Genomic DNA, 25,743 nt, shown 5'->3' with positions numbered 1-25,743 from the left:
CGACAGTTTCGGGCGCGTTCCAGCTCCCGTCTTCGGGTCCAAATGATCTGCAGATCTGCGATCCTTATATATATAGACGACGTTCTGACGCGATTTAAAAGTTTGAAGAAGACCTCTGACCTCCTCCGGAGTGAAAAAGATCGTCATCCATCCGATATCTATGAAGGAGAGTATGAAGTAGCGTGTTCCTGTGGTTTATCATACATCGGGCAAACATCTAGATCCCTCAAATGCAGAATGAATGAACATCTCAAGGCAACCGAAAAGAAAATTTTTCGTCTTTCTGCGGTTGCAGAGCATGCATGGTCGGAACCTGGGCACGTCATACTTTTCAAGGAATCGAAAATCATCACCAGGGAAAATAAATATTTCCCTAGGCTGATAAGGGAGGCGATAGAAATAGCGAGTCACCAAAAGAACTTCAATAGGGAAGACGGCTATCCTTTATCCTCATCTTTCAAACGGCTTTTCCAACAATGGAATTCAAATCAACGGCCGCCTGACTAGCTATATATATATATATATATAAGGATCACAGATCTGCAGATCATTTGGACCCGAAGACGGGAGCTGGAATGCACCCGAAACTGTCGGCTGCAAAACATGAATCAACCCGGTGTAAACCCGGAAAACCATCACTAACTTGAATTCTTATCTAGGTTTTAATGACAATAAACCATAGCCAGGTCGGAATAATCTCCAGTAGATAATTCAATGTCATCAAAACTTAGTTGATGGAGAGACAGTCATTTAGAAATTGTGGTACATTGCAATTTTTTTCTTTTCATGTTGAAGCAAATTATACCTAACATTCAAGAGTAGATAGACTGGCAAAGTGATTTTTATCAAATAAAAATAAAATTCCCTCTGATATTTTGATTATATCAATTAGAATACCAAACAAAACAATTACAAAGAACATTTCTGAAGAAATTATGTAAATTTTAAGGATGTAATTTCTCAGCCAATCGCAATATTTCTACCTTAGTGAGTAGACACACATAATTCAGAGACAAGAAAATAATGAAAATCATTTTTAAAAAGATGGATCAGGACTCAATTTAGTTTCTAAGGAGAAAAAAAAACCTTCACTCACACCAGCAACAGTAGGATTCCAGTCTGCTGGTGGAGTCACATTCCATCCTCCGACGTCTTTCAATAAGCGTAACATTGGGGTACTCCCAAGTGCTTCCATTGTTTCATTAGCATCAAGGCAAGATATATAGTATAGCTTTGCTTTTTGTTCTGCCTTGCTCTTAAGTTCTGTAAATGGCCTCTCTGAAGGTAAAAAAGGTAATTTGAAATTTTTTCGTAGCATTAAATGTGGCTGACAATCTACATGACATAAAATATAATTTATACAAACAAATATTCATAAAAAATTGCCAGTAAAATTTTCAAGGATTTATTTTAGAGAGATGGAATCAACTATTACACATGGAAAAGCATTATTAGAGTGCGCAAAAATCAAGTTCATAATTATTTATTTGATCTCAAATTCACGATGCAATTATTTCTCACCCAGAACATTCCGCACTACTAGCTGGTTTTGCCTGCCCAGCTTAACAAAGGTTCCCCATGTTGAGGACCCATCTGGTGCTGGGTTTGACCGTACCCAGCCCCCACATGCATACTTGTAGAAATCATTGCATGGTTTCACTGATGTGTCCATGGCACTGATAATTGAAGCGGCTGCCGTTACACAGGGCTGCGTAACACAGTAGGATGGTCCTGATGTCCCTATTTCATCTTTGTTTTCTGCTGATGAAAGAAAATGAAATGAACTGCACCTTACTTCTATTAATACATCAATGAAGAAGTCAAGAGATTAAATTTAATTACACATTAATACTGCAGTGAAAAATGGAAAAATTACTTTTACGGAAAAGAATTCATCCACTGGCTGGATAACTCATCATACGTACGATACATGTCACTTTATGGGTTTTTCTCACATAGGGAAGTATGCCATATATGATTTATCATGAAAACCAACAATTCTAACATGATCAACACAATGAACTGTTGAAAAAAGGAATGTTCGTCATTTATGACAATTCCCGCCCTTATATAGTCAGCATAGAGAAGGAAAAATTGGACTAATTTTGTAGGGAATTATATACCAACCCACTTGCAGTAGGGTATGGTATTCTTCAGCATTTAATGTTTTGCCTTCCTCAAATTGCTCATGGGTTTAAGGTTTATAGCATTTGAAAAAGCCCACTGAACCATCAAGTAGAGGCCAGAAAAGTGGAGGGATATTGTGTGATAATAGTACTAAAAAGCTAATCTCTATTCCTATGTAAAACATTTGGGAGATAGGTGGCCTCAGAAACCAGTTTTTTAAGAGCCTATTAATATTTGCAATCACTTCATACAAAGGGTCTAGCAGGTTGAGATGGTGAAAAGTGCCCCCCGATATTTTGAGAAATAAAAAACATACACTTAAAGTGCATCTAAAATTATGTGTTTACCCAAAATTTCAGGCTCAACAATGGAAAATAACCCCAGAAAAAATTGAAACACGATTTGTAGTTTTTTAACCATATCTCCAGTTTTTATTTTTGTAAAACCGTTTTCTTGATTTTAAATTGTGTACACTATTATGGTTAACCATCCTGATTTTTTTCAAAATATTTGAACTGAAAACTAAATTTTTACATGAGTTTAAAATTTTCAAAATTAAATTAAAAATTTTAGGAAACAATAGACACGCCGGAAAAAATATATGTTGTTACCCCTATCTTAAAGTATAATCCTAATTTTTTTCAGATTTTTAAAATTGGTAGAACAGGGTTAAAAACATGAATAACTGCATTCTGCCATTTGCATCTATGTATTCCAGGAGGATATTTGATTTGATTGTTGAGAGCAACGATTGTTGATCAGTTTCTAATATTATTGATTAAGAATAAAAATTAACATAAACAATGCCTATCACACTTAGATTAATCGTAATTATTATTTATAACCATACTGTTAAGCTTTAACCTTCCGTCGGACGCAATGGATCTGACAGCTTCAGCGCAAGTGTTTTTTCACTTCTCCATGACAATAGGTGGCAAAGAACCCATTATATGTACTCATAGTAGCTGTTTGTTTTGGCACGCTATATGTAGCTTTTCACACTTATGCCAACAGATCAGTGGCTTTATTTTGTGGATTTAAGTGGATTTTAAGTGGATTTAAGCATAATTTAGCAAAATAATGGTAAAATAAAGCGAAGTAAAAGCACTGGTGGATATATAATGTAGCAAAATAAAAAACCCTAATCATATAGAATTCACATGCTTAAGTGCATTACATATGATTATACATAATAGCCTAAGGAGTAGATTAAATCGCACCTTGCTGGATCGGTCTGGGGCATGATGACGGTGAGTATAGGGGTATATTCATAGCAAATAAGATATAATTTATGTGTTAGACTACACTAATAATGGTGCTAAGTTCAAAGGTGTACTACAGAGTTGTGATAAGAGTTAATTATGTTATTTTACATCTGTTCCTTTTAGGCACATTGCGCATGAACTCAGCAATTCCAATGTTGTGCCTGACGTAAGATTAAGTTTGTCTTCAAGCTTCGAGAAATACAAAGTCTGCCGAAAATGATTTTTTTCATACCTCCTGACTCTAATTAACCATGAAGTTATCCACAGTATTTGAGGCAATTCCCTTATAATGCGAGAATATGACTGAATTTTCGAGGACCAGTTTTCGACGAAGCGATGACTCTTAATAATTGTTGATGCCAGCAATAGGCATTCTCTGATGCTTAATTTGAAGCGGTGAATGTAAAACAACACAGACGAGTCAGGTGCAGTACAGAGAGAGAAAATTATTTGGAGAAAATTGCTAAATGAGAGGCTGGTTTACATGAATGTTATAATTTCCATGAATGTTCCGCTGCATATAAAAGAGCATGTACATTGTACGGGTTAGTCCAATTCAGTGGAAACAAGTGGGACAGTCGAAGGATCTTGTCCGTTGACACCTGGTATTCGCTGAGATGAAAAAGGAACCAGAAACAACACATTCGGAAGGAGCATTGGTGGCATTTGAGCAATTATTGTGTTCCAAAGGAACCAGGCTGCTGCCCTATGCCACACGAAGTTGAGTTATAGAGGGTTCCATTTCCAAGTTGAGGAATGCGAAGAATTATAATTTCCTAGAGTAAATAACTGACAAGGTTAGAGATTGTAATGCTAACGATAGTATAGTGAAACTTTTATAGTACCTAACAATATATTTAGAGAGTTTTTTCCATTGAAAACTTGCTCTTTTCTATGAATGATATTATATAATGGAGTTCTTTTGTTTAAAATTATTTTGCGATAAAGCTTAGCTACTGTAACATATGACTGCATTTTTAAACTGCATAACCGTTCTATTTCTCGGTTTTTCAAATATGGACCGTTTTTAACTTCATCAGTAGAGTATTACATTACAGTAAAACTTTGATTTTACGCAGTTGGAGGGACCGAAATATGGGCACTGTGTAAAATCAAAGTGTGTAAAATCAAGAGTTGGTATTGAGGAGGAGTATAGTTTTCAGGATAACACTATCTCATTATAGCTCGGAAAATGAAGCCTAATAATCTTATTTACTCAAAAGCAACACCACAGATGACGTGTTACCTCAAGAGAAACAACTTTGCATTCCTGAACAGTGTTTCCCATGGTTGAACAAAATGGTTGAAATGCTTTCTGGCACTAAGATTACTTCTGTTACCCAGGAGAAATTTCGGAATGGTGATACTAAATGGTCGCATAGAAGCTAATTTTCGAAAATATTCTCATTAGAAGCAGTTTTCAGGATATCCGTTTAACCACCAGCAGACAAACAAAGATTGGAGATTGAAGAAATGAGATACCTGAGGATAGTCATCCAAATTAACCCCATGATTAACAGGGTGCAAAATTTTGCTAATACATCACAAAGGCTTTACACCCTGTGGGCCTGGGTTCAAGTCCTGGCAGTAGCAGAGACTTATCAGAGATGGCCCTATCCCTACTTGAGTCTAATGTGGAGGGCACTTCCAGTGCACCACTCTGTCCATCAGATGGGAAGTTAAGTCCTGGTCCCTTTTGAGCTTATCATTACAACCTGGCTAATGCCAACATAGGGTACCTATCCCCCCAGCCCTTACTTCATGGCGCTAATGACCCCAGTTGTTGGTTACCTCCAAACAGCATACCATAGATAATACGGAGCACACAGGACCCGGGATATTCGGAAATTCAGATTTTTCCGGTGCTTGGATCACTTTTTTTAAGTGAGCTATTTAAATGACCACGCAACTGCCGTCATGCCGCCCGTGATGAATAAAAAATGACTAATAGTCCTGAAAATTTTTCCTTCTTTATAATTTATATGCATTAAAAAAGCATTTCCCCATGAAATTTTAGCATTAGTAGATTGACTCTTCCGGGAATAGCTTCTCTGTCGGCATTCTTCCGCGAATTCAGCGCCGGGACCTTCGACTCACAAGCCGTGTGACTCAGCTTCACGTAATATTTTGCTTCCCCATATCTGATGACAACACCGGACACTTTTTGTATTTCGATTTAATGGTACTAAGCCATTCCTGAGTTTAAAGGGACTGCCTTATCACTCACGTCTTGAATTTGACTTCAATGATTACATGACGATTGACGACGCGAGTTATTCTCCGAGGGCATTGACTCCCGTTCCGTTAAAACGCTTGCCACCTAGCGGAGTTGAGCTAATAGCTATTCAAGTTCCAACCTTGTTTAACTTAAACCGTCTGACAATGAGATACAAGTTGAGTCGGTTCTGATAAGCGCGCAGCGCAAGCAATTTTCCCTCGCCTCCATTTGTCCCGCAGATGTGGGGTTAGCCTGGGAACGAGACAATGCAGGCTGCTTTTACCATCGTGTTGAATCACCATCGACTTACGTCCATACTAGAAGTACGACTATCTTTTTTGGATCACCTTGGAAGCCAAAATTTTGGCACGGGAGTATTTTCAACGACTAATTTCGCGGTTATATTTCGCTGGGGCGACGGAAAGCATAGCGTTGGCAAAATTCTAGAAAGCCTTGCGTTGGGGATAGATATTCCGTAGCTCATAATTGTGGATATAAACAGCGTCGATCAATAAGTCGAATAATAAACGAAAGGTGATTATGTTAATATCTCCAGCGATCATGTCTTAATCAAAAGTAGTTACGCATACACGGCGATTGCCGTGTGTTTTAGGTTTCGATATCCTTCTACGGCGAATTTGAACTAAGAGCGACATTCGCGTTCGTAATGGAGCCTGAAATATTACTGAGAGGGCTCACGGGGAAGCAATAATTAGATTCGCGATGTATTTAGTTTCACGCTCAACAGCGCGATGTCATTTCAACGGTTCCTGTATTCATTTTTGCAACTCATAGAGACGAAATAATAACCTAACTGCATATTGCTCTAGTCGGATTTTCAAAACAAGTCGAAAGACAACTGCGTAAAATCAAGATTAGCGACCTCTTAGGGGCTGGGGTTATGCTGCGCAAAATCGAAAAACTGCGTAAAATCAAGAAAAGATGTAAAATCGAAGTTTCACCATTGCAATTCCCTATGCTTTCCGGCCGGACTTGAGTGCCGCTGCGTAAAAACGAGACTTGATGTAAAATCGAAGTGCGTAAAATCGAAGTTTTACTGTAATACCAAGTTCTAATGGACAATTATTTCTACAAGGAGATGGAATATGGATAAAAATGTGTTAGGCGTGGCATTCACTGCAAGGAAATAATCAGACTTAAAAAGTTGCTTGACAAAGCTTAGTTTATGAAGCAATTTCCACAGAAATTAATGACGTGGTCTTGCCTAATGATATTTTCTGCCGTAAATTCTGTAATAGTGTGACTTAGGCCGTTTTACTCGGTACGCGTCACTGCGCAATCTTACCTATGTACGAAGGCGCAGTCAAAATTGCATCGAATAAAGGAGTGAACTGCTACAATGCACAAGAGAATAAACTGCTGCTAGAGGGGAAAATAGCCCCTGCTCTAATTGCAGGCTCGGATTCTTGCAATTTCAACGAATTTTTTCAATGCTAACCTGCGGAATGATTTGCCCCGTGTATAATGGCTTTTATGTATATTCGAAAAGACGATTCAATTATCACCTCTTCTGCCATTTTCACGCATTAAATTGGAAATTAAAGCTTAACAGTACGGTTATAAATAATAATTACGATTAATCTATCCGAGACCCATTCAGCTCTCATCACATTTACACTTCCTTATTTACTAAGAATACAAATAGAGTCGGTGAAATAAGATAGAAGAGAAAAATTCAAATCTTTTTAAGACAATATAATCAGTTTGTACTTTGATCTAAAAATATCTTAATTGAAAAACAAGAAGTCACATGAAACTCTTTAAACAAAGAGAGAAGCTGATTCAATGTACACTATTTTCAAGAATACTTGTCTCACCTGCAGATGAAGAATTTTTTTTAACAATATTTCCACCATTAATTACAGGTTCACTTCTAGGTTCACTATTATCGCCGCTGGCCCCAAGCAATATGCTCAGTATAAAAACAATCAAGAGAAGTATTAAGCTGAAGCAAATTAGGATCTTCTCAAGGAGGCTTCGAGCTTTCCATAGGGTTGACCTCTATCTCAATTCCATAGAATTTAAAACAGAAAATTTACTCAATTAAAATAATGAATGAAGTAAGAAATGCACAATACTCTCAAAATAATATACAAGTTTTTCCTCCTTCTGACAGAGTTGAGAAATTGTGGGGGTGCTCATTAATCTCAATGGTTAGCAAAGCATTGGTTTAAATTGTATTAAGCATTATTTGGGGTATTAATTGCACTATTTACTTTTAAGAATTTTTTTTGCCAGATTTACAAGAGGCTAGACAAATCTTCATTTAATCCAATTTCACTTTTCTAACAAAGGTATATTTGCTATTTACGAAAACTATATTTTGAATGATCACAGGCTTTCCCTGCGTACATAATCATGGAAGATTATTCGTGAATTCCAACGGGTCAGGTTCTCCAACTCCATCTCAGCCGACGTTTCAATGTTCAAGTTGTCCATCGTCATTAGGGCATGTCCTGATGCCCTGATGATGATGGACAACTCGTACATCGAAACGTCAGCCGAGATGGAGTTGGAGAACCTGACCCTGTGGAATTCCGGAGTAACTTTCCACGAAAATAATGTTATCTTTAAAAATTCTGGCCCCAAATTTAAGTAGAGTGTGTGTACCTTAAATATGGATATAAAAAACTAGCATGCCAACTTTTTCAAGAAGAAACATATGGGAGAGCAGGGAATAAATTTCACTACAAAATAATTTTTTCAGAGTTTTGAATGAAACATACATCATTCTTTATACATAAATACAGTGGAACTTGGTTGTAACGGCATCGGCTGTAACGTCAACTCGGGTTTAACGTCACATTTTATACAGACCAGCCAAAATTGAACATTTTATGTTGCACGAAAACCCGTTTATATCGTCAACAAATATTGCGACGCTCGGGTATAGCGTCAAAAATTTTGCGATATTTGGGTTGCAAAAGTGGTAGTGTGATTGTATTATGTCCCAAAGTTCATAGAAACCATGTGTAGAAACATCAAAAGCAAAAACAGGTCACAAGCTGGACGTTGAGCTGGTGACGGGATGCAACTCTTTTGTTTAATTGGTGTCTGGAGGGAGCGGGGGCTGTCCCGCATACCTGGGTCTTATCCCTTCCCACCCCTACATTCTACAAGGTCACTGACACAGACACACTGTATTGTATTGTTTGTTTCGTTAGTTACGATAGATCATCAGTCACATCACTACCACTTGTATATAGCAGAACATTTGCGTTTTTACTTTGTCCTTTCACTCAGATTAAAGGCTGCTTTTTTTTAAAACGTCACTCGGATATAACGTTAAAAATCTACTGGTCCCTTTGATGACGTTATAACCAAGTTCCACTGTATATATAAAAAATAGGAAAATACCATAGCAAACCTAAAAATGGTAGCATGAAAGTTGCATATGCCATTAATTTATTAGAGAATAATTTCTGAAATACAGGACCTTCAAGAAAATTCAGGAATGTTTGAAAATAAGAAAAATGAAAATTTACGCGGCTGTATTGAAAAGTAAGGTCTCCAACGACTAAATTGTCTACAGCATAATATTTCTTGGTTCTTATGCTAAAATTCAAAACAACTCAAGTTACCTTAGTTCATTTAGTCGCTGCATAGCAGTCGTTAAGGATGAAGCTCCCGCTTAGCTTGCCCGCCAGGTGCGAACTAGGCTAAGTCATTCGATTTTTGAAAGCAAAATTGTTTTCCCCGATAGAAATGGCATAAAATGCAACGGCCTCATTTACATGCTATATTTTTACTTATTGAGTAGCTTTAACCGACCATAATATTGCACTCTTCGAAAGCCTCCAGCACATGAGGGGAATATTTAGTGGAAGTGATACAAAAATATGTGGAAAACTCCCAAAAATTGGTATTATTTATATTTTTAATACTCATTAAAATGTCAAGAAATAGCAGAGTAATCACTGGAGAGTACTTATTCAGTGTACCAAGATGAGAATGTGACTAAAATATTTGAAAATACGACAATAATTTTTTTTTCCATGCATGCTTAAAGAAACAACAATTTGATCAAACTTTGAGGATTTTTTGGATAAATTTCTAAAATTCCGATGCACAATCAATAAGAGAAATCCTTACCGTATGGCATGGGACACGTGTAACTGTGGCTGATGACCCCTCTGTGAGATGAACAGACCCAACACTACTGCTATCCTCCTCCTCAAACTCTGCTTGTTTATACCTTGTCATCTGAAAATAGGAGATTCAATCATTTAAAATATACATGTATATATTTGAACTATTTTAGTGCCAAAAAACTAATTTGAATTATTGATTGTTGAAAATATAAACATTATAATATGCATACTAAAAAAAACTACTCCCAAATGTAGCGAAAATAGAAAATTCTATTTTTAATGCTGAAACTATTAGATAAGGGCTAGGAAGAAATATAAGAGGTAAAAATATCCTAAAGAACACGAACCCTTGCCTTGAACTCCCCACTATCCAGAATGATGAGGAATTAAAATAAAAGCAAATAGTAGGCACAAGTATTGTTTCCGTTTGTCTCTATCAAAATTTAAAAGTTACTTGTGGCAAAGCCGAGGTCAATTCTTCTAATTCCACAGCATGTTTATACCTTAAATTTTACATTATTGTATTGTACGTTTTTTACATTAATGTGCAATCCTGTATAGATTTTTTATGGGTATATAGTATGTATATTTATTATTTTCTATTATCTATCATCTGTGAAGATATATGTAAGAAAATTGTTAATGGCTTATCTTGTAAATAAATAAATACAGTAAGGAAAACTTCACACTTAAGAGTTGAAATTTTGCTTGTGACCAGCTTTTTTCGATATGGGACTGCTGCAATTGAGAGCCCGACGACACCTCCGGAGTAAGGATGGGAGCCGAAGGAATAGGGATGGAAGAATCATGTGTTGTCCTTACGGTGAAGCGAGCTACCACTAGCGAAACCAAATTTGATGTTCATAGAGGAAGTGAAGATGAGAAGAAAATTCAGTGATTTTTCTCGAGATACCTATTTCTACAATCTATTCCATTAAGAAGAAGGTTTATGTTAAATGTTAAGACAGATATTTACAAGCTGAGACTCGCTGCTCTCAAAGCAATGCAATTCACAAAATAATTACATTTTATCTGTCACCTTCTTTGAGAGATAACCAATAGTTGATAAAATAAGCAAATATTACATTTAAATACATTTTTTCGATACTTACTACCGGTACATTTCATCCATTTACCTGGGAAAAATCCACGGTAATGTTTTACATTTTATATCTTAATTAGGTGAAGATATAATAGTCGTTAACATGTTAATTAAATTACGAGTATACTTAGAATTTAATATATAACTATTCAGTGAAATGCCATTTTTAACCAGGATTTTGGAAAGTTAACGATACCTTGAATATTAAAAATAAAACACGTATGCAAAGTTTTGCTAAGATTCGTACGTTAACGTACGAAAAAAATACCTTTACCTCACATTTACATTGTGTCTCCTTCGACGCAACCGAAACGTCGAAAATACTATAAAAACTTGGCGCGGCAGAAAATAACCAAAACATTTCTCGGTGGGGAAATCAAAGCTCCGAAAGTCTCCAGGATAAACCCTAATCAACCCACGCAACCGTCCAGAATGGCGCATATGAGCTTAATTATCGGCGGCCTCCCCAAATAACCCGCCAATCCAGCACTTCGACGTGAGTTCGGCTCCTCTACCGCAAAACTTAAGAAAAGACTGCTGTCATCTTCGTGAAAAAAATATTATCTGCGAGATTTATGGCACCAGGTGCCGCGGAGAACGGTACAGCCGAAGCCCACACTCCCAAGCCCCTGAAAGGAGACAAGTGTCACTGCACTTGCGCTGCAAGACAGATGTCGGGCACTCGCCCCTGGCACCGATTTTAGTCCCACGGGGGTATTTTGGATATTATATTTTTAAATACATTGAGCTACGGAGAAAGACTAGGGGGAGGGTCAAAGCATCCAGGAGAGAGGTATTTCCTGGAACGCTCGCGAAATCTTTTCACGAAGAAGTTTCTTTTACTACGCGGGGACACACTCGCCCATCGTTCTCCCGCTTTTGATCATCCGCCGGATCTTTATAGAGCTTTGAATGTGAAATGAGAGGGGTGAGTGTACCTCTAGCTCTATGGCTTGTCGAGACTCGGTGGGCAGTAAAATTATGTGTTGGGTAGCAAATTTAATATTTTAAAATTACAGTGCCCATTATATTAAAATGGATCGCATTTTTGTAAACAAATTAAAACTGATAAACCACGCATAATATATAATATTTTCCTCTTTAACATTCTTCAAATTATAAAAAATATTCACCATGTAAAATCATCGTGCATAAACGTTGTATCAATAAAAACATTCTCTCCTAGGCAGCTTGATGATTAGTATAGAAATTAGATTGAACATCATAACATGGACACATGCTACCTATGACGATTGAATACCTACCTATGATTATTGTAATTGATACCTACCTATGTTTAAAAAGTGATAAGCCACCACTCAGGATAGGAAATGAGATACGTTAGATCAAATATCTTCTTTAATTAAAACGAAATGCTTTAAAAATTAGCCTTATTTACAAATTTAAAGGCAAGTTATATAGGCAAAACATTGATGTAGAATGGTAAATATTAAAATAAAAAATATTTTTAAAAAATCAAAAAAGGAAAATTAGTTTTTGACAAATCGTATGTATTAGAAGTTTAAATAAAATAAAATGTGTCAAATTAAACCAACAAAGCCAGGCTTAAGAAAAAAAATGAGCGACGACTACGGTATTCATATTTTAACACTCGAATCGTTCATTCTACCATTAATATTCGCTGATTGAAAGGAACGACGCGTACTTTTTATTTAAAAAACGGTAAGGGAATGGCGCCTAAATAACTTTTAATGATTCTCAAATAACTGTCATAATAGTTATACTTGTTTACTTAATTATTTGGGTTGAATGAATTAATTATTGGATTTTCCGCCAATAATTACTATATTTTAGTTTATGCCATTAAAGATTCTCGAGGCTAAACATTCAATGACATGGAGAAAGCCAGATAGAGTCTTAAAATTCGTGATCTAAATGGATTTGTAAAATGGAAACACATGAAAATTAATAATCGATCCTTTTTTGGTAGATTTATGACATTATGGTGAGAAACGTGATATTTACGTATTTTTAATTCTAGAAGGTCCTCAGAAGAATGAATAATGGGACAAAACTGACCCTCTACCCCTGAAAATGCCAAATACAATGCTCCAATAATTGGCACCAATATTTATCAAATTATAATCAACCTAATATAAATTAGTGCGAAGTATAAAAATTATTATTTGTAGAGCTAAGTGAGAGAAATATAAGTAAAAGTTATCCTATACTCGGAAAACATGTAGGCATACACAATCGAAATTTTGTTTCCACCATTTTCAGCAGTGTCGATGGGTATACGTACATGATGGAATTGGGTGTACGAGAAATGACAAAAAAAGATAAAAAACACCTTTTTCCAGAAAAAAGTGTTATTAGAAATGAAAGTAGAGAGGAATCCTTACTCACTTGACAGATGTGGTATGAATATTAATATCTAAATCTACTCAGCACCCACGCTTTATTCTCCGCGTGATGAAAAGCATATTTTTTATAATATATTTTTTCTTCTTTATGGTGATGAATCATATGATTGATTAAACCAGAGCTGTCACAGAAATGTATGCCAAATATTTTATAACTGACGCTATCCGTTGAAAATTTTTTAAATTACTTTTCCATATTGAAATTAAGTAAATTAATCAGAGCACAACGGAACAAAATTTCATATGTCTGATTATTGGATTTTTTTATGGTCATCAGAAACAAACAAGTCTGTAAACTTTTAAGCTGAATCTACATAGAGAAGTGGACTAAAAATCAATTACAAGATTCCATCGATGAAACAGACGAAGCAAGTCATGAAAATAGGAGTCAAAAAATTAACAACTCAGGGGATCAAGTACCGTGAGCACGTCGGGCGTAACGTTTAAGTTCCGCAGCACTCGGAGAAAACAGCAATGCGTGGGAGTACACGGGGGACAGCGGTTGGGTGGAGGAGAACCGGCTAATTCGGGAACATTCTTGTAATGACTTTACGATACTGTTGCGAGCACCTCTCCCACTCCTCCATCTCCCCTACCACCACAAGAGGGTTCATTTGTCGCGGCCTGTCATGAATTTTCGCGAGAAGGCCTGAGACGCGCCCGTGGCTCCTGGAAGAAATACAGCTGGAGGTGCGAGGCAAAGAAGGGGGAGGACACTGAGGAGCGAGGGAAGTGCGAGAAAGAAATGGACTCTGAAAATATAAACCTCGGAGACGCTTCAGCTCTTTCGTCAAGGTTCCCTCTATTTTCGTGATTTTTTTCATGCGCGTGAAAAATTCGAAACTATTTTGAGTTTTCTCCTCCGTCATTATGACAAACGAATATAGTTTCCTCATTCATGGGCTCGACATTGTTCCAGATTTTTTTTTTTTCAGAAAAATTCAACATCATGGTAAACCCAGAAAGTATAAGCTCATGTATTTCAATGAGAATTTGTATTGAATACTTATGGTTCTACATCACGTTTGCACTCCGTAAAAGTCTGAGTCTTAAGGACGAGTTAAAAAAAGGTAGCACTTTTTTTGAAAGAAGTTTTGAAATACACGTTCAATTTTTGTGCTTCTTATTTGGTTGCCATTTAAATTACATGACTCATTTATGCAAAACACCGTAACTTGAACACTGTAACTCCATCGATTAGAGCGTCCAAATGACCATGACTGAAAATCACGGCAATTTCTCCCTCAAAAGTATGCATTGTAATACCTCAAAGTAAGGGTTGAAAAGGCGCTGGACTATTTAAAACGCCATTTGCGGTAATAGGGAAATGTGGAAAATCCGCCGCGGCGTCGGCATTACCCCGCTCAAATGAAGGCGAGAAATATGAATTGTCACCCTATCCAACGGGTGGCGTGATACACTTCAAGTGTACCTCCCCCTCCATACGATACAACACTAAAAAAGTGATTGGTCCAAAGTCGCTGGGATTTGAGCCCACACAGGGCCGCCAATGTATGGAGCAAAGTGCGCCACTAAAAAAAATAGGGGAGGAATAATATATTTAGTTTTTTAATGCATGGAACATAACGGCGGGGGATAGGAGTTGTAGCTCTTAAGAGGGAATGCGCCATCAGCAATGGGGAAATTGGGCAGTACCAAATTACGTCTGAACCGAAGCCTCCGGGAAGAGAGGCCACGACACAATTTGACCCCTAATCCTTCTGCTGCTTCTCAGAACCAGGACGCTTCGCGGAAATCCAGACAAGATTCCAAATAAATTAATACTATGTGCAAGCAAATCTGATGGGGACACGGAGGGAATCGGTGAAAAAGTTGGATAAATTGCTTTATATTCAAATAGCCTGCTTTCAAATATCCGCACGGTGGACTTTTTTCCGAGAATACTTAGTTGGGTCACATGAAGAATAAACGACCAACATATGGCGTTACATATTCGTTACCCACGTAGATTTCGCTCTATGCAGGACAGCGATGGCACTGCGATAGTCAACACCAACCCCTATTTTTCAAACAGCCAGACTTCACACAATATCACAAAATTTCTTTCTTGTTGCTCAAATATCATTACAAGAATCTTATCCCACCTGCGGAAATAAACATAGGCGAGGTAAATACGCTTCCTGCAACCTTAATCCTTCCACAACCAACCTATCTTTCCGACAGTCACAAATTACAGCGTTTACCAGTAACCACTGTAGACATTTTTAAATAAAAAAACAAGCCAAAAGTTAAAAAAATTCACTATTCGATTGAAAATTACCCTTTAATTTGTTGGAACGAGATTGAGGGCTGAGCGTTGAATTGAAATAAATAACAGTTTACGGATGAAGTCATTGGGCTGGGGATATTTTATGAATTCGCAGAGTTAAAATTCTAACTTATTTCGAATAAAATAACTAGAAGATAAAACAATGAGTACCAAGTCCCAGGTGTCAAAAATGACCAGGAATATGTCAGCTACTAATTGCAAATGTTCAAGGAATTAACAGTAACGCATCTTGAGAGGTTACGCCCTCCTTTTCCATGTGATATTGTATCGACTTGATATATATAGCGCTAAAAATCATTAATCTTGAGTACTAACGGAGACACTTCATCGAATTATTGCACATGCACTGCTACTCTGATTACTCTTTTAATTCTTGTCAAAGTAATCACGTATTCCTCCATCGATTCCTCTATTATCCATTGTCTTTAGTATCAAAAGCGAAGAATAAAGATATTTTCGTGGTTTGGATAATAGTGGCTGGAAAGATAGGTGAAAAATGAACACGATATGACACAACGATGAGCCTAGTGACATACGGCGCCATAAGTCAACAACCGCCTCTCCTGCCTCCACACCAACTCTCAAATCTTGACTAAAATTTATGAATGCATTAAATCCAGACTTACTGCTGATCAATAACTGACGAAATTAGACGTTCTGCAAATTTTTAAATTCGTTTTTCACTGTGATTTACAGTAAAATTCGTCATTAACGTGAGTAGGCCTGTGATCCAAGGTGTAGCGAAGGCATGGGTGAATTTCCATGTATCACATTACATGAAGATTGTATCAGGCTGCTTATCAGGGTAATTTATTTGAATTACCTCTTGTGTAGCCGACAGAAAATAGGAAATAAATTGTGTAAAGAATCCAAAATTTAACTGATTTACTTCATACATACCAATGCATAACAGATCAGAAACTTCGTTACGAGAAAATATGCCTATACAAATAGTAAGGAATTAGTGGAGATTCCGCAATAAATATAATGCATAATTTGAACCGTAATCATGGATTTCAATTCACTAAATTTATAATTTAAAATAAACAATACATTTTAATGCTTTTTTCGAGGAAATGATTTTAAACCTGCCGTAATCAAGTTTTATGCTTATTGTCTTTAGCACCAATATCCCAATTTAGCTCAGTGAACTATTCCATTCCTACATAGTTTTCATAAATTTCTATATTCCTCATTCTATTCAATGTCACATGCTGTAAAAGAAAATTAACCTCTTAGGCTAATGTCCAGACGAGAGATCTTCCTGCCTGATAGTGCTCAGAACTGAATAAAAACATAAAGTAGCTACAACAGACAGTTTATATTACTTTTTGGACAGCATCAGTGGGTCTAATCGGACAATTTTTACTACATGGTTTTGCGCAAATGCTTCATCCTCATTCAAACAAAGAACTTCAAGTTACAGCTTTACTTTACATTTTAATTCCACGGTTCCATCCTTCTGCAATAAGTGTTCTTGACGTAAAGTTCTTTCCTTAGACAAATAAAATAAGATTTTCAAAAAGTTTTTCCAAATTATAGCGACAATTTTTTCCGGTCGTTTTTGTTATTCTAGATGTGTACGCAACTGACTCCACGCGTGGGTGGCAAACAAAAATGTCGTGTCAACGAATGAATAGAATGGGACGATAAGTTTTCGTGGTTGAATAGGTTCTGGATGAAAGGGAATAGGGGTGAAGAGGAAAATAACAGGCTTTTTCAAAATAATTTTCAAGGAAATATGAAAACCATACAGTTTGCGGCTAATGTGCCATCATGTGCTGTGCAAGAAAATTGCGCTCTTTAGCTGTATAGCCAGAATCTCCTTAAGTGACTATGGTCAGGAATACTGAAAACATGAGTACCTACGATCGACAGATTCAATTGATTCTGGTGCAGTTCCATAACATCTATTCAAAAAATACGTATTGCACAGTTTTACGCCAAATTTGTTTATTCTCATTAATCTCATTGATTTATTATAGTTACAAGTTGCATTATTACTTAATAGCTTATCTCTGTGGTTCTATCCTTCTTCATAACAAAGAAGAGCTATTGTTCAAATTCTCTTTTCTATAGCCGATAGAAACAAGTGGAAATTCAGAACAGTCTTTCCACATGCTTTAATGACAGTTTTTTCGGCCGTTTAGATTTGTGCACAGCTGACTCCGTAACCGAGGCGTGGGCGGTGAACGGAAATGTCGTGCCGAGGTATGAATAGAATGGGACGATGAGTTTTCGCGGTTGAATAAGTTTGGGCTGCAAGGGAGCATGGGGGAGAAGGGAAAATAAGAGGCGACTGGAGGGCGGATTTGAAGCATGGTAGGAGGCGCTGGAGGGAGGATAAAAAGTTTGTTTCGGAAGAGTGTCTCATCTCGAGGGCAGGGGGAATATTTGATGAAGCCTCCATGACACTATAGAGATCTTAACTACCACCGCTTCAGGGGCTCGGGAAAACTTCGTTACACCGAAGTTTATCTGAAGAGTACAAGATTTGACGGGTCGAACGTTGTTGACTTCTCATTTGTTTAACCCCTCTTCTGGAGTCGCTCACCTCAAAACTTTGAGGGAATCTCGCCCCGTCACGTCAATTTCTGAAAGAAGCCTTTCCTTGACAGGATTCCTATTTTTTTACGATGGTTAAGTTAAAAACATGGCTGTATAAAAGTACAACGAAAGGAGTTCAAAGTGCAGATAAAGAGGATCTTTTCTACGAGAAATGGTAAAAATTTATAGCTGCAGTAGAACAGCTAATTGCTCTAACACGTGAAATCTTCGGATCACAACATCATGACAACTGAGACAAACTGTTGTCTGTAGACTCAAAACGAGAGTATCGCTAGTAACGTGAAGAGGCCGAAAATCAATGTTCAAAAGTAATTGATACCTAACATTTGAGCTTTAAAATCACTAATACGTGAATAACCTCCTAAAGAGGTGTATAAACTTGCAAAAATATATAAAATAAATTATATTACTTAGGGCCGACTAAAGTCCTCGCAATGAAATTTAATAAGTTGCTGCGACTTCTTGTACATTTTTCCACTGTCCACTCAATCATCCCACACAGTTTCAAGCAATGAATACCAAAAGTCTGTTTTCCTGGTCTAGCCTCAGGTTTTGAAGGTGAGAAAAAAGAACATTAAATTATTGTACAAATTACTCTTCACATAATTATATTACCATCACTTTTTTTGGCACTATTTTGACTTTATTGAACCTTATGGGGAAATTTAACCGACCCATGTCACCGCTAAAGTCACAGCAAAATGCATAGACACTCCATTCCTTATTAATTGTGTCATTGTGAAATCAGACAATCCTTCTGCTGGGGGGATAGGGTGAAGAGAGCAGTAACACCGATGCCGCAGCTTTTGTTAGGCCTCTCTCCAATGACAGCTCGAGCTAAGAATTGGGACAGCCTATTTGGATGGCGAGGGAGCTTTGTTAAGAAGGCGGTGACCAAAGCCATTAACACTCTTACTAGAAGCGAACAAAGAAGACAAAGGGAAGAAAGGCCAAATGGAGGACATTTTCCATCAACGACTCTCATCCCATCTGTTGGAAACATAATATGGTCAGCGCGAATGACCTGGCCAGGCCAACTGTGGAGGTGGTTACCTCGTAGACGACCACATTAACGGGAGTAATGGGATTTGCCACATTTTCCATTCCATTCACCTATTCGGAGAGACTGCACTCGAGGATAAAATAAACGTATACTCCGTTGGGACTTTCATAAATAAAGAAAATGGGGTCTGCCTACTAGCCCAAGAAATATAAAAATCCTTTGTTGGATTTTCTGTCCACGGCATTTTATTACTATACGCAGAAATACAAATTTAAAGTAAATGGTGATATATTTTTTTAAATAACTCCATCCGGTGATTGAGGCAGCCCATATAAATCTCAAAATGAATACATGCTAGGCATGGAAAAGTAATTAACAGGAGTTTCTAAATAAAATGAACTATATAGGGTGCGAAATATGTCTAGATTGAAATGGTGAATTTTCCAAAGAAAAGGCAAAAATTAACTGAGAAAAGGACAGTATTTTCAATAATCCTGTGCAGGTAGTTTTAATGAAATCAAAACCGAAAATGAACGCCAAATGGGTAAAAAAAATGAGTCTCGGGCTTAATGTAATTAAAGAGCAACGGGACAGACGGTGTAGTGGCCTTAATGACGTAATCCGCTGGTATTCACGGGAATGAGGAGAAACCAAGTATTGAAGTACTGAAAGAAACGTGAGGGAATATATTGTATTTGAATTATCAATTTCACACCCATCCTTGAAAAATAAAACATTAAATTGAGTAAATTTTTCCATGAAATCAAATTAAAATAAAACTTTGACGGGGGTTTCAACCCGGATTTACCGATATCGAGCTCCAAAATGGATTTGAATAGTCTTGCTTTAGATGGACATGTTTACACTCGTACAATAATATATTACGGGGAAACTCGTGGAGGGAATATAATTCAAGTCTTCAACGACACACAAAGGTAAGTAATTTCAGTAATGCACTTCCAAAAAGGATACAACAGCCAGAGTTCAAGAAATGGCATAAACGTACCATCAACGTGGACAGATCATGGTACCTTAGGGAGGAATAAAGAGATTAATGCGTACATTCAGCGATTATTTACTGCCCCCAGTATGAGAACATATCGTATTCGTCACGCGGGGTCAAAAGAGTCCAATTTCCCTGAAAGCTTTTCCGATCTTCACACAGAGGAATGGTCCTCGAAAACAAGTCGGTTCTCCCGTAACAAAAACCTTCGGCTACATATCTCGATAAATAATCAAACCTTATCGAAAAGTATGCATCTCTTTCTCAGCTCATTATTTATGTGAATAGCACATAAAATCATACACGCACGCAACGCACAACTCCCACACGTTACCTATAAGCCAACAATCTTGTGTTCCATTCCTCGTATCGTCAAAGTTTTCGAATTACAGAGAAGGGCAGCAAGAACCTTAAAAAATACCTCAACCTTGAACTTAAACAAATAATAATTGAAATATACCCCTTCAACATAAAATCTCCACCAAATGATAAAATCCATTCTTATTTTATTACTTGCCCGAAAAATGGATAAGATTTTTAGTCGTTACTCTCATCCGATTTCCATGTTCCCGGCTATCATATGAGAGGCATGAACCATTTGAATGTACAAAATTGTGTCCACAGTTAAAAGAGTGCTCGACAATTCCATAATTTTATGCCAGATTCTCAAAACAATTAGTAATTAAAAATATAATTCTACAGTGGAAAAGTGGGATCAAATTCACATTGACATTTTTGAAGTTGACAATAGGGTAGTTTCCTTCATCAAAGAAAACGAAAGGCATTGATTGCGATTCGTTACCCACCATTAGTGTATTCATAATACACAAATTATTTGGTTTTTGAAATACCGGTATAGACGAATGGCAAGGGTCAAATTTTATCCTCATTTGAAAAAGGCCAGATTGGCGCCCATGTGATTCCACTCCACGTGAAGTCACAGGGACCTAGTTTCTACACGAGAGGATAGGAGTCATACATCGTCTGAGGTTACCAATGCATGCATGAGGCACAGAGCTCAGGGAAACATGTCTTAATAATCACCTACGAAAACTGGCTAAGGTCGGAAATTTTTCTTCGTTTGATAAGGTATTAATAAACCTTTTTTAAGCCAAGCGCTACCATTCAGCAAGGTACTCAGCTACCTGCTGGCAGCCTGCGACGTATCAGCGCTAAGCCTCGCCTCAAGGTCACCTCACCGGGCGGGAGGGGGAACCAGAAATACGACGTACGGAGATATTTCCCGGGATTCATACTTGAGCGTCGCGTTTTCGCGCGCTTGAAAATTTTCACTTTTCATTTAATCGCGAAAAATAGATATTGTCATTTAAAAATCTAAAAGCGTGAAATACGTACTCCAGGAGTAATAATCTTTCGATTAAGGCAATAAAAAAATAATAGGAAACCACCCTATTCTAAAGGAGTGTTAGATAGCTGTAATAAAATTATACAATACACGATCCCCTTATCGCCACACTCGTAACAGGGTCGGTCTAAAAATTGATTTTTTGATTTTCCAATCTTTCACATTTGTATCCATGGTGTAGCGGTTATCACATCCGCCTAACACGCGGACGTTCTCAATGGTAAAAAAATCTTCTTAAACATTACTTTTCAATTTTTTCTTCCAGGAAATTGAGTACATTGGAACTCTTTTCCTTATCAGCAACTATTAGCATTTTAAAGCGTTACATTTCACACTTCCATTTACTTTCACACATCTTTGCATTGTGATCGCAGTTAACAAGTATATCAAGGATACAGATAAAACAAAACTTGCTAATTTCACTAATAAATTTTTAATTTTTAATATCAAGGATACTTCGTTCTTGATATGACGAAATAATATCCTTATAATGCTGATGATATTTTGCAGACGTTTTCTTATTCTGTGTATTCAAAACCTGGCATATGGTTTTCTCTAGTGAAATAAAATCTGCTTTCGATCTCTTCACAGTTAGCATTTCTACCTAAAGATACCATCAGGGTACGAGAAGATACTGATGTTCGAAACAAATACAAACACGGTGATAGAAAACGGAAATGGAATTACATATCTATTAACCGCCTCGCAATGAAAAGACCGTTATAGCAAACTCTTATCCTTTTTAAGTCGTTAAATTAATAGAAATATTTCCCTTTTTCAAACCAGGTATATAAGTATTTCAATGAAACCAGGAATACTGATTTTTCTTACGTCAATGACACATATATATCTTTTTGATAATTTACTATTTGCTTTTTAAAAGATGAGCTTGAATTTGAATACATTAAAATAATGAAATAATCCCAAAATTTTGAGCTGTAGCTCAATGGAGATTTTTAATTAATCAGAGATTGAAATCGAATGCATAAAATTAAAGGAATAATCCCAAAAACTTGACACGCTGTTTAATGGCAATAAATACGATAAAAGGATTTTAAAAAACCTATATCCTTATATCTTTTTGAGGCTATTGGACGTTGCTATCTTGCAAACACTCTAATTTTCTAACACTATTTATTGTTTATTTCTAAGTACAACTGAATAGTTGCATGATAGTGTTGATTACTGCCTATGAGCAGTATAATCTCACTCCCGCGCTTTTATTACTGACGATATGTTTTTCTAGTTAATACTTCTTTCTTAAATTATTTTCTAACATTGAAGTTTAAGACAATTTATAAATTGCACTTTATTAAAAAAAACTTTTGAAAACGGCATTTCATTACACTTCATAAAATGAAGAAAAATACATACGCGAAATAAGTCTTCCAAAATTTACACCAAAGAAGTATTAACTTCCATTGGTCAGTTATCAAGAATTGCCAAATTTTATATCCGAATGGAGTCTACTTCAACTGTGCAAGAAGGGTGCTATAACAAATCTAGAGTGAAGTCAAACGTAATATTCAATTGTTTACATCAGTGTTTGTCCGATGTTTGTATGTTTGTATTCAATCCGTTCCTTTCTCCTAAAGAATGAGCGATTTTCTAATCTCATGTGACGTATGTAGGCGTTCAAGGGAATGCCAACATGTTTGAGTGATTTTAGTGGTTCATGGAACACTCAAATTTAATGACAGTAACCATTGATGACTACTTGCAATGGTAACATGATAAATAAGGACAAATTATTTTTAGCAACGGTTTTCGGGCGTTCATCCCTCTATTGTTTTCTAGGGGCGACGACAGTTTCTTCAGCCATCCTGCTGGTGTCTTCCGGTCAAAAGTCATCACGTCAATTCTGGCCAGGGGCCGTATTCTGTAACTCCAAACCGATCGGTGCGGCACCGATTCGTCGGGTGCGACGTCACACCGACTCCCGGTAAGAAGTCGTGCGATTCTGTACGAACACGATCGGTGCGGCACCGACGTGAGGGCGAGAGATCGTCGGTAGCCTTGCCGACAGCAAAAAGGTGTCGGTACGGCCACCGACAAGTGGGTTTCATCAACGTTGCGCATTGTACGTTTTATTTTGTTTTTATCTCATCACCGAGTAAATAATGAGGTTTGCTGCAATGTTATCTTTTTCTGCCCCTTCGAATAGGCCACTATAACTCACTGTGTCATCATCTATATTGATTACCTTGACATAAATATAAGATATTGGTTAATAAACATGAGGTTTGCCACTATATAATGACTTTCTCTCATTTATGTTACCACTTTCACTCGCTTGTTATAGGATTTCTTTCACTCTATCATCATTTATTTGCTCCTTTGACATAAAAAAGATATTTTTGATTAAATATGAGTTTTGCCGCAATGTTATCACTTTATCTCACTTTGAATAGGAAACTATTTTTCACTCGATCATCATTTGGCGTTTCTCTCGACATAGAAATAAGATCTTTTTATTTAAATATGAAGTTTGCCGTAACGGTATTAGTTTCTTTCATTTGTAATAGGCAACTATATTTCATTTTATCGTCAGCCATTGATTCCCTTGACGATAAAAGAAGATATTTGTTAATAAATATGAGGTTTTCCGCTATATTATCATTTTCTCTCACTTGGAATGCGCTCTACTTATACATATGTATTTCACCCAATCACAATTTCTTTACTTCCTCGTCATTACACTTCTTTTAATTACACCTAGCTCCATACTTGTATAACAATTTCCTTACTTGTTCCTCTAATATAACATTTACATTTGCTTTTGAATCCTACGCTCACGTTCCATGGCATGTGATTTTCGTCTGCTACGGTGCCAATGGCATAACCTTCCGTTGATAACATTTAGACGGAACTTACTTAATGACAACTATATTACCAAATCATCAATAAATAGCAATATACGGAACCAATATTTAAAAGAAACTACGATCTCAAGGATAGTTTCAATAATTCATTCCAGCAACAACAATCTCCATCACATACAAACTTTATTGTGATATTGTAATATTGTTTCCTTCGATTCTGTAGGTACAGCATCACTACCACACATTATATAAGCATTGTTAACAACTTATCCAATATTGATTATCTTAATCTAGCAATAAGTCGTAATTTCCGCAAATAAAAAGATTGAGAATGACGACAACAAACTGTTGTGCCAATGAGTCTTCACTTGTTTTTACCCTTCTTTCATTGGTGGATACACGTTAGATGACTTATAACTTCGGATATATTCGGATTTTCCCTGTTTGGGAAGGAGGGGGAACCGTACCGACTGGTTTGATACCGACGACCATACTGAATCGCTGAATTTGCCGTCGTCGGTATGGAAACCGTCGTCGGTACGGAATGATGTGCTGTCGGTGGGCTGGGAAGGGAAACCGACCGGTGCGGTACCGACGAAATACAGAATACGGCCCCTGGGGCCGTATTCTGTAACTCCAAACCGATCGGTGCGGCACCGATTCATCGGGTGCGACGTCACACCGACTCCCGGCAATCAGTGGTGCGATTCTGTACGAACCCGATCGGTGCGGCACCGACGTGAGGACGGGAGATCGTCGGTAGCCGTACCGACAGCAAACAGGTGTCGGTAAGGCCACCAACTAGAGGGTTTCATGAACTCCCCGTTGCGCATTGTACGCTTTATTTTGTTTTTACCTCATCACCGAGTAAATAATGAGGTTTGCAGCAATGTTATCTTTTTCTTCCCCTTCGAATACGCCTCTATAATTCACTGTGTCATCATCTATATTGATTACCTTGACAGAAATATAAGATAATGGTTAATAAACATGAGGTTTGCTAACATATAATGACTTTCTCTCATTTATGTTACCACTTTCACTCGCTTGTAATAGGATTTATTTCTCTCTATCATCATTTATTTGCTCCTTTGGCATAAAAAATATATTTTTGATTAAATATGAGTTTTGCCGCAATGTTATCACTTTATCTCACTCTGAATAGGCAACTATTCTTTCACTCAATCATCATTTGGCGTTTGTCTCGGCATAGAAATAAGATCTTTTTATTTAAGTATGAAGTTTGCCACAACGGTATCAGTTTCTTTCATTTGTAATAGGCAACTATATTTCATTTTAACGTCAGCCATTGATTCCCTTGACGATAAAAGAAGATATTTGTTAATAAGTATGAGGTTTACCGCAATACTATCATTTTCTCTCACTTGGAATCCGCAACTTAAACATATGTATTTCACCCAATCACAATTTCTTTACTTCCTCGTCATTACACTTCTTATAATTACACCCAGCTCCATAT

The 25,743-nt window shown here is 37.0% G+C and overlaps 1 protein-coding gene across 6 annotated transcripts in view; it reads right to left on the bottom strand.

Moving 5' to 3' along the window:
- Positions 1-25,743, bottom strand: part of LOC124157352 (endothelin-converting enzyme homolog) — a 133,783-nt gene that overhangs the window by 19,212 nt on the left and 88,828 nt on the right. For 5 of the 6 annotated variants that reach the window (XM_046532002.1, XM_046532008.1, XM_046532006.1 and 2 more), the window contains exons 2-5: positions 9,724-9,834; positions 7,449-7,632; positions 1,522-1,761; positions 1,097-1,278 (exon numbers count right to left, since the gene is read on the bottom strand). In XM_046532002.1, coding sequence (XP_046387958.1) covers positions 1,097-1,278; positions 1,522-1,761; positions 7,449-7,632; positions 9,724-9,834 — 717 coding nt within the window. The remainder of the gene's footprint in view (positions 1-1,096; positions 1,279-1,521; positions 1,762-7,448; positions 7,633-9,723; positions 9,835-25,743) is intronic. The other variant, XM_046532005.1, reaches the window with a different exon arrangement.

Source organism: Ischnura elegans, chromosome 4 (genome assembly GCF_921293095.1).
Source record: "Ischnura elegans chromosome 4, ioIscEleg1.1, whole genome shotgun sequence".
NCBI classification, from domain to species: domain Eukaryota; kingdom Metazoa; phylum Arthropoda; class Insecta; order Odonata; family Coenagrionidae; genus Ischnura; species Ischnura elegans.
Note: the sequence above shows the minus strand (reverse complement) of the source record. Positions and strands in the feature narration are given on the sequence as shown.